Source organism: Acomys minous, assembly GCF_964271855.1.
Source record: "Acomys minous genome assembly, chromosome: 10".
Classification (NCBI taxonomy): domain Eukaryota; kingdom Metazoa; phylum Chordata; class Mammalia; order Rodentia; family Muridae; genus Acomys; species Acomys minous.
Window position 1 is genome coordinate 62,140,090 of NC_140491.1, and position 14,348 is coordinate 62,154,437.

At 47.2% G+C, this 14,348-nt stretch overlaps 1 protein-coding gene across 1 annotated transcript; it reads right to left on the reverse strand.

Moving 5' to 3' along the window:
- Positions 1–8,271: 8,271 nt before the first annotated feature.
- Positions 8,272–11,748, reverse strand: LOC311606675 (vomeronasal secretory protein 2-like). Its single transcript, XM_084798031.1, has 7 exons — positions 11,618–11,748; positions 11,030–11,157; positions 10,823–10,893; positions 9,910–10,020; positions 9,152–9,253; positions 8,947–8,973; positions 8,272–8,485 (listed from the first exon to the last, which is right to left on the reverse strand). The coding sequence occupies exons 1-7, from the start codon at positions 11,708–11,710 to the stop codon at positions 8,463–8,465; spliced, it is 555 nt and encodes a 184-aa protein (XP_084654157.1). The 5' UTR covers positions 11,711–11,748; the 3' UTR covers positions 8,272–8,462.
- Between the last annotated feature and the right edge of the window lie 2,600 nt (positions 11,749–14,348).

A 14,348-nucleotide genomic window follows, 5' to 3' on the forward strand; every position in this document is an offset into this window, starting at 1 on the left:
ATCGTTTATGATGAGGAGGCCAAGTTGTGCCCTTGGTAGCCAAAGGCTTCTCCAGGGACCTCTTTCAGATAGCATGAGTACACCCACGATCACCCTAGGCTTCTCACTGACCTCGGAACCCACTGTAATCCTGAAGAACCACATCCCTCTGCAGACAGAAATGAACAGTGTCCACACTGGTTTATCTAAGATGCACTGTGCTTGGAAGTCCCTGTCGCTACCAGTGGGCAACAGTTCAGAATGCATTGAGTAGCACTCTGGGTCTCCTGTGCTAATCTCAGTGCTCCTGTAGCCATAGAAATCACCTGACACATCACCCACTTACAAGAGGAGTCCGTGTTCACATCCTTTGTCTAAATGAAGTCAAGATCATGTGTGGTGAGGATGAGGAAACCATACAATCAAGAGCCAAACAGATGGCCTGAGGACAGGAGCTCACGAGCTGTTCATCCTGAAGTCCAAGCAGCCAGTTCTGGCTTTGGTCAACATGAAGGGCACCACTGGGCTTCTCAGATTTCCTTCCCAGAGGGGAGAGCTTCCTGAATAACAAAGTATGTATCAGTTCACTAAAAGCTACATGGGGAAAGAGACTGCTGAGGAGGGCAGAAAGGAGAGGCAGGATCAGGAAAAGAGGTTTCAGGCTATATCTGAAGTCGGAGCAGAGGAAGGAGGAAGCATCTTCAGAGGGTCAGGGAGACCTTGGTCATGACCAGCCCCTATGCATCATCTCAGACAAGGTAAGGGAGGGATCTGCTGGAAGATGGTGCTCCTGGGAATGTATAATGCCTTGCACAGATCACTCAAAAGGAATAGAAAAAAATTCACCTGCACTATTAGGCTGGAGACAGAAGGGGCAGAGATGAGAAATAACCAGTCTTAGCTGGCCAATATCAACACATCCACTGATTGTTGGGTCACTGATGACACTACCACCCTACCTAGGTGTCCCTTGTTCCTAGAGCCCAGTCCCTGCCTCCTACCATTGTCTCTAAGGATTGGAGTCATTAGTATTCTCCAAAAAACATACTCCTAGTTAGTGTGATGCCTTGGCCATAGAAGTGTCATTTCTGTGGGATTAAAATGAGGTTATTGAGACCCCACAGCTGACAGATGGAAGCAATGTCTCTGTGTGGCAGGATGGCCAGACAGATGCCTCCATAATACAGCCCTCTGCCTGTGGGTACCACATACCTGGCAGAGACTATGAAAACTCTATGCTGGGGACAAACTCTAGCACATAATAAGAAGTAGCCCATCAGAGTCCATTAACAGACCCAGACTCTCACCCAGTCCAGCATCATGATTCCAAAAACATGGTTCCCACCTTCAGTCCTCCCAGAGATCTCACCTCATCTATCTTGGCACACTCACCACCATTAATGCAGCCTGCATGCACCACAGAGATCAGGGACAGGCCTATAGTCAACAGGAAGAGCAACATGGTTGCCATGGCACCTTTGTGTGCCTGGCCTCTGAGAAGTACATTTATCTTGCCCTGGTTGCCAGACACCCCATCCCACCTGCACAAAGGCTTCATACATTCTATGAGTTCATTGCACTGTTGTCTTTGAACCTGATTCAGCTCGATCTGGATTGTCCCCAACACCAACTCAACGGTATCGACAAATGACCCCGGGCCATTGATCTGGGGACCTTTTATACATCCCTTTCCTCCCAATGCCCTCTAAGCAGGGGGCGGATCCTACTTTGGCAATCATCCATTGGTTGAGTAACATAAGGGGGTCTCAAAAGGTACCAAGACCACCCATGCATGGCTTAACCTTCTTTGTTCTCTTTGTTCACCACTTTGCCCAAGGAAGTGTCTGTTTTCTTAGTGGTCCCATCTCTGGTGGGGTGGGTCAGTTGCTAGGTAACACTATCTCTGGTAGGGCTCTTCCTTGCTGCAGTGAGCTCAAATCTCCTTACTTTTTGGGGCAGGGAGGGGAGGGTGTTTCAAGACAGGGTTTCTCTGCGTAGCCTTGGCTGTTCTGGACTCACTTTGTAGACCAGGCTGGTCTCGAACTCAGAGATCTTCATGCCTTTGCCAAACCTCCTTCTCCTACCTTTTAAGTCTGTTTCATCAAAGAACTTTGTGACCCTTAAATAGGCACCAAGGTCTTATGTGGTTCCAAGGCCATATGTGGTGCCGAGGCCATTTGTGGTGACCTTGGCTTTAATGGCCATCCAGTGGTTTGTTAGGGAACAGTATTATCTTACCTCAGGAGGGAATGAACTCCTTGGTTACTCCCTGGATCTGTCTATATCGGGGTTTAGCTGATGTTTTAAAATCTTTCAGGCTCTCAACACCTGGCTCTGCCTTCACTCATACTGAGGAAAGCCTCAACAAGGAGGATGTTATCAGAGTCAAAAAGCCTGCATGAGAATCCGGAGACAGAAGGATACCCGGGATTCCTGTGTTCCACTCTCCCGAGACCAGACCCCATTGCCAACAGAAAGAGAGCCTCTATACTTCCCCATCTTGCCTGGAACTCCCAGATCCAAGCACATCCACCACCCTCTCCACACAGCGATGCTGTACACACAACTGTATTCTGCAGACACAGCCCCCTGAGAACTGAGCTCTGCCCACTTTCTCCTGCACCTGGGTGCCTGGTCCCTGTCTTCCCTTCTGAATTAGGTGCATAAGGACTCCATAGAGCTCTCTTGCCCTCCACAACCTCATTGTTCATCCCCAGCCACCCAGTAGCTGAGTCCCAACAACGATCCTCAAATGCAATTTAGCTGTTCTTAGATCAAATGAAGCCCGCCTGGGGTACCCACTCTTCACTTCTCTCTTTCAAAACACAAAGAAAAGTCATTGTCTGCCTTCATGCAGATATGTCCCACCATGTCTGGAAATGTTTGGGCCGCTACATATAAAAGTGCACTAGTCTATTTCTATCTGTGTGGTCAAGTGGATGCCTTTCACTCCATATCAGTGTCTGTGTCTTTGTGTGTTCGCTTTGTTTCTATCTGATTTTCTGTGTCAACATATGTGCTGACATATGCACATGTGTTCATATCTGTTCCTGTATCAGGTTTGTATATGCCTGTATGTGATCCTGTGTCATTGTGCATTTGGGGGCATATTTGTTTGTATATGCTTGTGTGTACTTCTGTGTGTGTGTGTGTGTGTGTGTGTTCATATGAGAGGATGAGTGTGTGTGTACATGCACACATTTCCGTGTTTATGTTCCTATGTATGTTTCCTACAGACTCTTATATCTGAACACCTTGGCACTAGATGAAGGTACTTTTCTCAGAAACATGTGAACCTTTGACCCTGAAGTTTAAAAAGTAAACCTAGGATGCTAGTAGCATCCACCTCTGGGTCTTGAGCAGGTCTTAAGCCTTAAGATGTAAACAAGCCATGAGTACAGCTAGCTTTGTCCATGGTTCAGCTGTTTTAGGTACCACACCTTCCTCCTACCATGATGGATGGTATCTCCTGAAGCATGAGGCAAAGAAAATACCTCTTCAGTTGTGTTGTTTCTGGTTTCTTCCCAAGTGACAGGAAGAGGAATTAACACAATAAATTGGTACTAAAGAGCAATGTCATCGTTTGAGAACCCTGAGCATGTGGGTCCTTGGCTTTTAGAAACTAGGAAAAGTTTAGAACTGTGGACAGGAAGGGCAATGGGTCTTGTGTCAGGGCATGGCTTCTGAGGGAGGTCCGTTTTCTTTAGAGCAGTCTGCCTGTGCTTGGATGCCCATGTGCATGGTTACACATGGCCTTATACCCATGTACTGATGCATAGCACTATCTATATTCAGGGTGTAAGTAAGAGAAGGAGAAGGTAAGAGAATGAGGAAGACAGCAGAAATCAGAAGCATCTTCTTTGCTTACAGATGAACAGAATTAGTACTGTGAAAGTTTGTACATTATAATAAGGTCTACAGACTCAACACCAACTTAAAAGGCCTTAAACACAATCAACATACTTTCTTTGATGGTAGAAATACAGGTAACATACTATGGGTGAAGGCCACCCCTAAGATAAGGTTAGTCTATCGACCTGTGTACTACCCCAGTGCCCACTCCTTTTTTTTATTCGTTGGGTGGACCACTGCTCAGATTTAAACCCATGAGGAAGCCATCAGAGTTCAGTTTGGCTTCTTGGCATATAGTTTGCTGAGACACTCCATCTATTCTTGATTGCATGTAAGGCTTTTTAAGCCAGTCCAGATGTGGCCAATGGAGAGAGCATACCGAATGGGCTGCCCTGGAGGTTGTCAGAACTGAGGAGCTAGCTCAGGTGAGAGGGCAACCCTGGTACTTCTTGTCCAGTGGCTGATCCAAGGGGTACTTCATGGACACAGCAAGTCTAGTGGGAAAGAGTATGTGGTGGCCCTACAAAAGTGACCATACGCAACCATAAGGAGCCTGAGTGGCTCAAGGAGGATGACCACAGAGTAGAGTGAGTGGAATAAGGACATGACCACTCCAAGGTATTGTTTAGGAGAAGACTTTCATTGTAGATATGAGCACAACCAGAAGCATCTGCCAGAGTCCAGAGCACAGAGAGAAAGTAGTAGAATAACCAGGACCAGTGCCTGAAGTGGGGCCATGAGAGTATAAGGAGCAAGGGAGAGTAAGAAAAGATGGCCAGGAGAGAAGGGCAAGGAGTGGGTCAAGAAAGCAAAGACAGTGAATGGCCAAAATGGTAGGGTTATATAGAAATGGAAAAGCTGGGGAAAGGGAAGCCAAAGAGCTGGATTTTAGGGTAATGGGAGAGTAAGAAGAGCTGAGCGAAGACAATTGCCAACGCAGCCTCTGTAACAGGTATTTGCAATGCTTTGAGGCCCTGAAGGGCTGCCTTGCTTCGATATGCTAACAAGGCCCACAGTTAGGCATTTGTCTGGACTTTCTTTTGGACCTAACAAGAGAAAGCATTGCTTCCAGTTCATGCTGGAATCCCCACCATGGATCTATTGATGAAATGCTTGCTGTGAATGTTGAGGTATTCTGTGCCACCTTGGACCTGGTGTTTCTTTTTTACATGACCCTTGCATTCCAAGATCAACTGGACCTTGTCTGGAATGGACGGCCCTGGAATCTCAGATCTTGAACACTGTCTAGTGAGAGGCTCAATTATATAATGATACTCAATGGATGCCTTGCAGATTTGGAAAAGTAACTGAAAGAATGGGTAAAATATCTTTAAAAGCTGAAATACAGGGGATAGGGATGTAAAGTCCTTCCTGAGCAAGAATAAAAGACCTGAATTCAAATATCCACATCCACTTAATAGGCAGACAGAAAAATATGCATCCATAACCCTAGTACATTGGAGGTGGGCAGCATAGACATGGAGATCCTTTGTGTCTTCTGCGCAGCCTGTCTAGCCAAACTCCATATCCCAGGTTCAGTGAGAGAATCTGACTCAAAAAAAAAAAAAAGAAGTAAAAGAGGAGAAGTGGGGAAGGGAGATGAGGGTAGGGGTGAGACCAGGAGAAGAGGATGGAGGGGAGCTATGGTCAGAATGTAAAGTTAATTAATAAATATATAAACTTAATAAAAAATAAAATAATAAATAGGGTAGAGTAAGACAATGTAAGACACTAGTATCAGCTCTGGCCTACAAATGTGAATGTACAATCAAGCACACACACACACACACACACACACACACACACACACACACACACACACCTACATACATGCATATACTGTGCCCACCCGAGCCCAACCAATGTTTAAATAACATCTTGAATTTGTGGAGAACACAATCTTAGAATCCAAAAGAATATTGGCTAAGAACCACAGTGCTATTATCTACTAGTCTGTGAGTAGATCAGAGAGGCCTCATAGACCATAAAGGCTCTTCCAACTGGTGATGGATGTCACAATAAGACCCTATTGCTGAAGCCCCCAACCACAGTGGCTGCAAATAAGGAGAAATGAGGCTGGAGGAACAAACAAGAGAGATCTCCCAAACTGGTTGGCTCTTTTAGTACCACAAGCTGTTGTGTATGCTGCTGCAGGAGAATGCTGTGCTACTTAGTTATGGACATCTGTGTTTCTCTGCCAGCAGGTCAGGCAACATTTCTCTGGTGGTGCCGTAGTGGCAATGCTGTGATGGGCACAACCAAGCACTTTCCATTCAATGGAAGTGTCTTCACAGGAGAAAACTTTCTCAGTTCAGTGAGCAAGGGCAAAAACTTTTGGCCTCAAAGGGCAAAAATGTCAGTGGTGTGACTATTGCTCTTGTTTTGCTAAACAACAGTAATTTCCTGTAAAAATATCTTCTAAACATTTGTGTTCATGCCCATAGATTACCACTATGTTCAGCCTCAGTCACAAATAAAAACCTTGTTTTTTTTTTTCAATTGGTACTGGTTACTGCAGAGACTCATAGATGACCAAATTACAGAAAATATATACTGTTACTATATATGAAAGAAAATGTGTCCTCTATTTCACCCCTTGCCAAGGCTCAGTGAACTTTGGAGAAGACAGAACAGAAATAATGTAAGAGCTATAAAAAGAGGTTGAGTGCTGTGAACCTATTTCTTTCAGATTGAAATATTCTATTATGAAGAGAATTGCAGGAGGACCAAAAATCTCACAGGAAATTTACATGATTCATGACTCTTTCCTGTCGCAAAGATTATATAATCAGTAACCATGCAAGGACAGAGGAGACCCTTTGGTGGAGCCGCCTAGACCTCTGGAGGAAGATCACACTGCTCGGCATTCATGAGGCATCACCAACGGCCGAGGAGCCTTTGACGGTGAAGCCTCCTGAGTCATGCACAGTCTTCAAACCAGCCTCTCACACTCTCCTAGTAAATTCAGTGGACCAGCTGGCTAGGCCTGGGTGAAACACATTCTTTTATTATTGCCATTGGCCAACATGAATACGCACTCACATCGTCCCCAGCAAAGGTCGTACAACATTGCACAGGTCCCAAGGGATAATAAGCAATCACCCCTGTAGGTCAAATTGTGAGGAGGCTCTGCCCACAAATGACACCACAAAAAATAGGTGTGACAAAACTGTGCTGGAAACACAGCTTAGAATGTATTAAAACATGCATTTAAACAACAAAAGTCCAATGGAAAAAATCAACTGTATTAGACCAATATTAAGTTTTGGGTTGTTTTCAGACAAGGTCACTCTATGTAGTGCTGGCTGCCCTGGAACTCCACATGAGGACAAATCTAGTCTCAAACTCAGAGAGGTCTTCCTGCCTCTTTTCCCAAGGGCTGAGATTAAAGGTGTGCATCACTCTACTAGGCTCAAACACTAACTTTTTAAAGCATGTTATCCACTTCAGTGCAGCCAACTCTATTTGGTACATACGATTTTTTTTTCATCCTATGCTTTGATACTGTGAAATTAATTTTTCCCAAGTTCAGTAAAATACTTCCACTTCTCCTTATTCTTATAAGAAGGTCTTTAGCCCTTCCACCATATACTTGTGTCTTATACAGCAGAGACGCATACAGTGCTCACCAGCTTTATAATTTTCTGGCTATCCCTTTTCTGCAAGCTGTTCCTGCTACCTCAGGCTCCAGCAGGCACCTGAGAGGTGGCTCCCTCTCCAGAGGACCAGGCCCAGGCAGAGAGACACAGGAGAGGACAACACGTGGTGGTGGGAATTGGGCTGAAGTGCACTACTGACACTTATCTGAAAGCCATTGTAGCTTCTGGGGGTGGGGGTGGGGGGACGGGAGAGGAATGGTGTTCCACATTCATCCAGGAATCCATGTTCCCTGGAGACCGGCAATTTAAGGGGGTCTGTTTTGGTCATTCAGAGTACTGGCCCAGCCACCCATCACTGTTGTCCCCACCATGTCCCTGGGACAGTGTCAACACAGATCTCGAATACTGACCAATCACAGAAAAGCCAGAGAGCCTCATCCAGGTCAGCTTTGTTTGTGATGAGGGGGGGGTGTCTAGCAATCTTCCTCCCTCCACCCCTGCCACTGGCCCTCAGTTATTCAAAGCTAGGTCCCTCCCAAAATTTCATTAAGTTCCCCGATGCAGCAATATCTCTGTAGAGACCTGCAGATATTTGTAACCCTGATGCCATCGCTCAGTCCTGCCCACACTAGAGGCTACCCAAATTCTCCTGGCCTAGTGTCAGATATCTTCTAAAGCTACGTGGCATCAGCTGCATATCACTTTAACTTCCAAGTTATCACATAGAGCTCTACAGGACTTCTGGGTGCTAAACTACTGGATGTCTGGTATCCACTAATTCCAGTATTTCCTCAAGCTTGTGAACTAAGAAGACTTTCTACATACAAGCTGAAACCTGAAACACTGCTAAATGCTTTATTGAATTCAGGCAGGACTGGAGACAGAGACTAAAAGCTAAAGCAGGAAGTCCAGGTCATAGTACCACCTAGGGAGGAGTGGGTCCCAGGTCGGGGCAATGCAGCTCAGTGGGGTGTGGTCCAGGGGGAAGAGAAGTCCGGAAGTACACTGCTGTGTGCTGGCGGCAAGGATGGATCAGCAATTATGGTCCAGGTGGGCTGTGACAGAGAGAGGACCACAACTGAGAAGCCCCTCCCCTTACCATGGAACTCTCTAACAGTTAGAGAGTGGCTATCTGGGAGATGTGTATCGATTAGAAGTCTTCCTCTCATCAACCTTCTGGGAGGTCCACCTTGAGATTACATGAGCCACAGAACCACCCTGATGTCCTTGACCTTGTAGATCTGTACTCATGTTTGGTGTGTACCTACAGAATGAAATGAGACCAAGTGGAGACCATATTGTAGGAAGAACTCAGGAGTGGAGGGAGGGCGTGACAGATTTCCCAAGCATCCTGGGAATTATGCTTGAAACACCTGCTAGAATGGTCACAGCTTCCTAGATAACCAAGATCCCTCCTTAGTGGGAGGATGGGGAGCAGGGCCAAGATCAGATAGAAGCATTAACCGTGCAGCTGAGGAATATGGATTCTCTCATGCTCCTTCAGAGGGTCACTTACCATGGTCATGTCTGGGAATACAATATTCTGTAAAAGCAAGAAAAAATATCAAATATAAGAAGGTATCTACAGTGACAGCCCAGATTACACCTGCCCCTTAGATGATTAAGATCACAAAGGAAGGCACATGGTTACACAAGAGTCAAAGTGTCATGAGTGACAGAAAGGGGACATGGGCAATGGGCAGAGCAGAGCATCCTCTTACTCTTCTGCACAGGCACAATGATGTTTTCTTGGAGAAGTCCTTTGTGCTGTATGAACTTCTTAAATTCTTCCAGGGCCTCCAGATTTTCTTCTTGACACTTTCCTACAGGCAGAGGCCAGAAATCAGAGAGGGTATGACTGCGCAGCTCTGTTGGAAGCCAGTGACACAAATATAAAAGCACTGCCCAGAACTGGAGCAGATGGGAGCAAGAGGGGAAGAGACCTGAAAAACGAACATGGAAGACGGATATGGATGGTGGCAGGATAGCTTGTCCACAGGAAGTAGATGTCACTGACACATAGGGCCACCGTATGGCCCATCATATAGGTGACATGCTAAGCAGGCAAGCAATGTCACACTCTAACCAGAAAGGACTCTGTGTTTCAAGCTCACTAGTCTGCCTCCTGCCCCTGGTGGGCATAGCCCATAAAATATTAGGACACAGCCTTTCAATGAGATTTGCTTGCCATGAAATCTGAGACCCCCAAGAAATGGCATGTAGTAGGTCACAGGGTGGAGCTTCTGTCCTATTGATTGATGCTCAAGGCCATATCAGCCCATGTCCCTGGAAGTTCTACACATACCACCTCTTCTCATTTAAAAGCATGCACACTGACTGTGTAATGCCTTCTGCAGAGCTTCTAGAAGGACAATGGAAGGGGCTTTCTCTTTCCGTGTGCCAGTGTGTAGCTGCTGCACATTCTAATAGCTAGTGGTAGAGAATATGGACAAGAGGTACAGCCTCTGGGTTTTCTCACCTAAGAGGCCTGCCGACTGAGATCTTTTCTCAAACGGATTCCTTTCACCATATATGATGTAGTGGTCCTTCACTGGCAGCTCATAGATGTAGAAGAGATTATGGCCCCAAACTGCATATTAAAGAGAAGTGGATCTTTAGTTATCTTTTTCAAAGACAGCACTCACACCACACTAAGGAAGAGTCTAGAAGGTTTCAGCAGTAACCCATGAGCACCCAGCCATCTAGCTCTAGGCCTTGCTGTGTCCTCATCACTCACAGAAGTTCCTCACGGAAAGGTGACATCTCCCCCTATGGAGTCAGGATCATGGGTTTCTGGGAAGATGGAGGCTGTGCCCGACTGTTCCCCTGGCAACCACCCAACCTGTTCCCTAGATCCTAAGCTTCAGTCACTGTTGGACAATAGGCAGTGCTATCTAGAGGCAAGCATGGACTAGCCGGTTATCTCTAAGTCACCTTGGAATGAACTGGGTAGGCCTTTCTGAAATGTAAGCATGACAGGGAAATTCCAACCCAGAATCTTGCCTTGCAAGGGATGATCTCAAGCAGCCAGGGGTACCATGTTGGCTAATACGTCAACGTTATCTAGAATCACATGGGTTTTGTCCCACCGTCAATAGGGATGATATTGATTTTGCTAATTTATTGTGGAAGACTCATCTTAGTTTTGGGTAAGGACACTGTGTGAGCAGCAGATCCCAGACTGTGTAAAATGGTGACAGCCATGTGAGCACCAACATGAGTGCATTCACTGCTGTCTTCTGACTATGGGCATAATATGAGCAGATGCTTCCTGCTCCAGTTGCCTGGAATGCCCCACCATTATACCTTGAACTGTGAGCCAAGCAAACCCTTTCGTCCTTTGATTAGAGTGGTTTGTCACAGCAAAAGAAGAAACTGAGATAGGAACTCACAGGCACTGTATTGACCGGGTCCCTCTGTTCTCTGCATACGAATTGCTATCTTAATGCACTGGCCATCAGACCTGGAAAACAGGAAACAGACCTGCAGCCTCTTTCAGAACACATGCCAGTGCTCCACTGAGGTGACCTGGTTCCTCAGCATTAAACACAGATAGAAGAGGGGAGAAAGAGATGAAAATATTCAAGGGAGACACTCACAAGGTAGTGGCCCTGATCTCCAAGGTTCCTTCTTCTGGGCATGCCACTCTGTGAGGGAATGCTACCACAATCGTCCCCTCTGCCTGTCTTTGCTGCACTGTGGCCTTTAGGAACCAGATACCTGAAAGCTGTAGCAGACAGAGTCCTGAGCCCACACTTGCCCAACCCCAAGTCTCCCCAAGGTTGCCCATAGGCATGTAGCCTGAACATGTTTCCCAAGACCCAAGATGCTCCCCGAGTAGGGGAGGTTACACTCCCCAACCCCATGCTCCTTACAAATAGGCTACAACTACATTTGGTGGCCCAGTAGACGCAGAAGGTGTCTGTCTCCAAAGGCTGAAAACACTTAGGTGTCTAGGCACCAATACATAAAGGTCCTGCCAAGTAAGGCATTATGGTCCTGGGTGTCACTGCTCAAAGACCCTTAGCAGCTCCAACTCTGTGGACCAGGAGGCCTGTGCACTGAGAACAGCTGCCTCTGCTCAGACTCAGAGAACTGAAACCCTCCCAAGTGCTACCTCTGATCTCCAGCACCGGCCAACGGTCAAGCCTTCCACATACACCTATCCACATCCCTCCCTGCCTCACTTTCTTTTCTTCTGAGAGGAAGGGAAGATCATCCTGGGCCTGGAGGACAGCCACCAGTCCCAACAGCGCGACAGTCAGGAATAGGCTCTTCATATCCAGGCTGTGTGCTCTCAGAAAAGCAGGTCGATGGGGTGACACAGTGAGTCTGTGTTGGCTCCTCAGAGGATGCCCTTTATGGCCACAATGACACTGGACACGCCCCCTCCTGGCCATCTGTAATGGCCAAGTCCATGTTCATCAAGGGGGTGGATACTGCTGCTGTTGGAATCTGGTTGTCATTCACTGCCACCCCAAGACAAAGATCTGCTATGTCTGCGTCATGCAGGGGTGTTGGCACTCATGAAAGTCCCAGAGTGTATGTGTGACTCACATGTGGTTTTGGGACACATTCCTCTGCCACCAGAAAGCCATGGCTGCCATAGCCACCCTTTCTGAAAGGTAATTTATCCACTCCTGCTGCTCAGAAAGGGGCGTGGCTTCTCCTTCCACACAGAGTCCTGCTGATTTCAGAGGTCACACAGTTCCGGGATCCCACAGCACTGCTCCTCATGCCTGCCAGGCCCACCATAGATACTTCAAGGGTCACTGGGAGATGACTCAGGATCTCCTGAAATTACACCTCCTCTGAGATGCTCCTAGCAACACTCAAGCCCACAGTCACTTGACCTGCTGCATTCTGCACCCTGAGCCCGCTGTGCTCCCTTAGAACACTGCTTGCTCTCATGTGTCTTGCTCCTTCTCTACCTCCACCCATCAGACACATCCTCCGTTACATTCTAAGCTCCTGATGAGTAGGGCCTGTTGGGGTGGGAGCTGGGGGAGGTGAGATGCTGTGGCTCTGGGTGTCAATTCTCAAAGATCTTTAGCAGCTCCAACTCTGTGGGCCAGGAGATCCTTCATGCTGGAGAACAGCAGCCTGCTCACACTGAGAGACCTGAAATCCTCCTGAAACTGTGTGTCACAATTATATCATGAAGCTAGGAAAGATCTAGCCACCAATCAGGGAGTCATGGTTACATTTCACTAAGGGGTATCTCAGAGTGTTTTACCTATGTGAGCTCAGGGACATCAACTTTGACAGAGGACATTGGAGCCTCTGCTGTGTTGATCATCTGTGGCCCTGCTGAAAATACTTATGGAAGCCCAATGCACCCTGCACAATTGAAGCCCCCTCCCACAACTTATAGGCTAAGTTTGCCCTCTCATTTGTCTGAGCACTGACAGGCCACTAAGGTGACCCTAAGTCTAATTCCCTTTAGATTAAAAAGGGCAAAAGGGGCACAAGGAGGCCATGGCTCTCCTGCATCCAGGATCCATGGCTGAGATGCCCTGCTACCCTCTCTACTGACTCAAGCAAGCTCCCTCCCCATCCAGAACTCTGCTTCTTTCCTCACCATCCTGCACTTCTTGGACCTCAATGTCCTGAGACCCAGCTAACCCAGGCTCTGGAGACAGGTGCTGGTCCTACAATGGCATCTTTGTGCCTCTGTGGGCCCAGGTTGAACAGCTCCTCACATCTATAAACAATACTAAGGATCACTCTCTGGCAAGCCTTGGCTCTTGCTGGTGTGCTCATATGACCTAGGCTTTGACCCCAGCATGCATGGTGTTATTGAGCAGGAAGTCTGTCATCCCAAAAGGAGAAAGGGTAGGGCCTGTGCTCTTTAGAAGCAAAGACTAATGAGAAGGTTAAGTCTCCACATCTGGGGTGCCAAGGATTTCTATTTGTTGTCCTGTTGATTGAAATCAAATAGCATATACTTCGGTGTGTGGTTCACTGATGAAAGCATTTGTGACAATGATGTGTGTCATTCCATCCTTTAAAGAAGAAAGCAATGGAAAATATAGCCACAGGTGATTGACAGGTCGTGAGTCTCATATCTAGCGTGATGGGAAGCCTCTGCAATCCTATCACCTACCTGTCTTTCTCTGTGTCCCAGTAAACTGAGTTATGCTAAGCATGCTCAGAGACCCAAGTAAAATGAAGAGAAAATGCATCAGGAGGTGGTGGTGCAGGGCTTGCCATCAGTCCCAGGTGACTGAGGCACGGCATGATGTGGAGACCTCAGTTGGTCTCCTCCACATTCTCAAGAATCCAAAGAACAAGTGGCTGGGGTGAACCCAGGGCAGACTAAGTGGAGAGACAGTAAAGTAGGAGAGAAAGTACAGCCTTTCCATGGTGTCCCATGGCCTAAAGCACTGCTCAGAGTGACCCTATTTCATTCTGGTGGCGGTTGTTACAAATTCCTCCAATTCCACAGCTCACCAACTCTGGTCACATCCTTCACTGACCTCAGCATGGCCACCTTTGAGATGTTGGTAAGGCCTAGGTGCCTCACCGCAGGGTACAGTGGTACATGGCATTCATAGATAGGGAGGTCTTGATAGCTCACCCAACAGCACCAGGCCAGAACAGGTGTTGACACTGACTGGGGTTCACTGACAATAAGTGGGGAGCAGCCCTGAGATGGATTCCGGTAACTCCTGAAAGATAGGCTGCTTAGTGGAGACTTGAGCTTGTCTAGCTGTGGATTTCATCATTTTTGAGGCTCTATGGGGACAACGCTGGATGCTCAGTTCCAGAATAAAGGCAGTCCGAAGCATGAGTGGTCGGTACGAGAAGTGGAGGATCCTTGAAGATGCTGATGACCTCTTATCCATCATGGTTTTGAAAGCAGGGCCAGGCACACTGACTCCTGGCATCCCACCTCCGCTGTGGCTTTCCTCTCCT

What these genes read in the sequence shown, in the direction of transcription:
- LOC311606675 (XM_084798031.1), bottom strand. Translation starts at nt 11,710, where the DNA reads ATGAAGAGCCTATTCCTGACTGTCGCGCTGTTGGGACTGGTGGCTGTC. An exon ending in TCCTCTCAGAAGAAAAGAAA is followed by an intron (nt 11,158 to 11,617) that starts GTGAGGCAGGGA and finishes TGTCTGCTACAG; the next exon opens with CTTTCAGGTATCTGGTTCCT. An exon ending in TATTCCCAGACATGACCATG is followed by an intron (nt 8,486 to 8,946) that starts GTAAGTGACCCT and finishes TCTCTGTCACAG; the next exon opens with CCCACCTGGACCATAATTGC.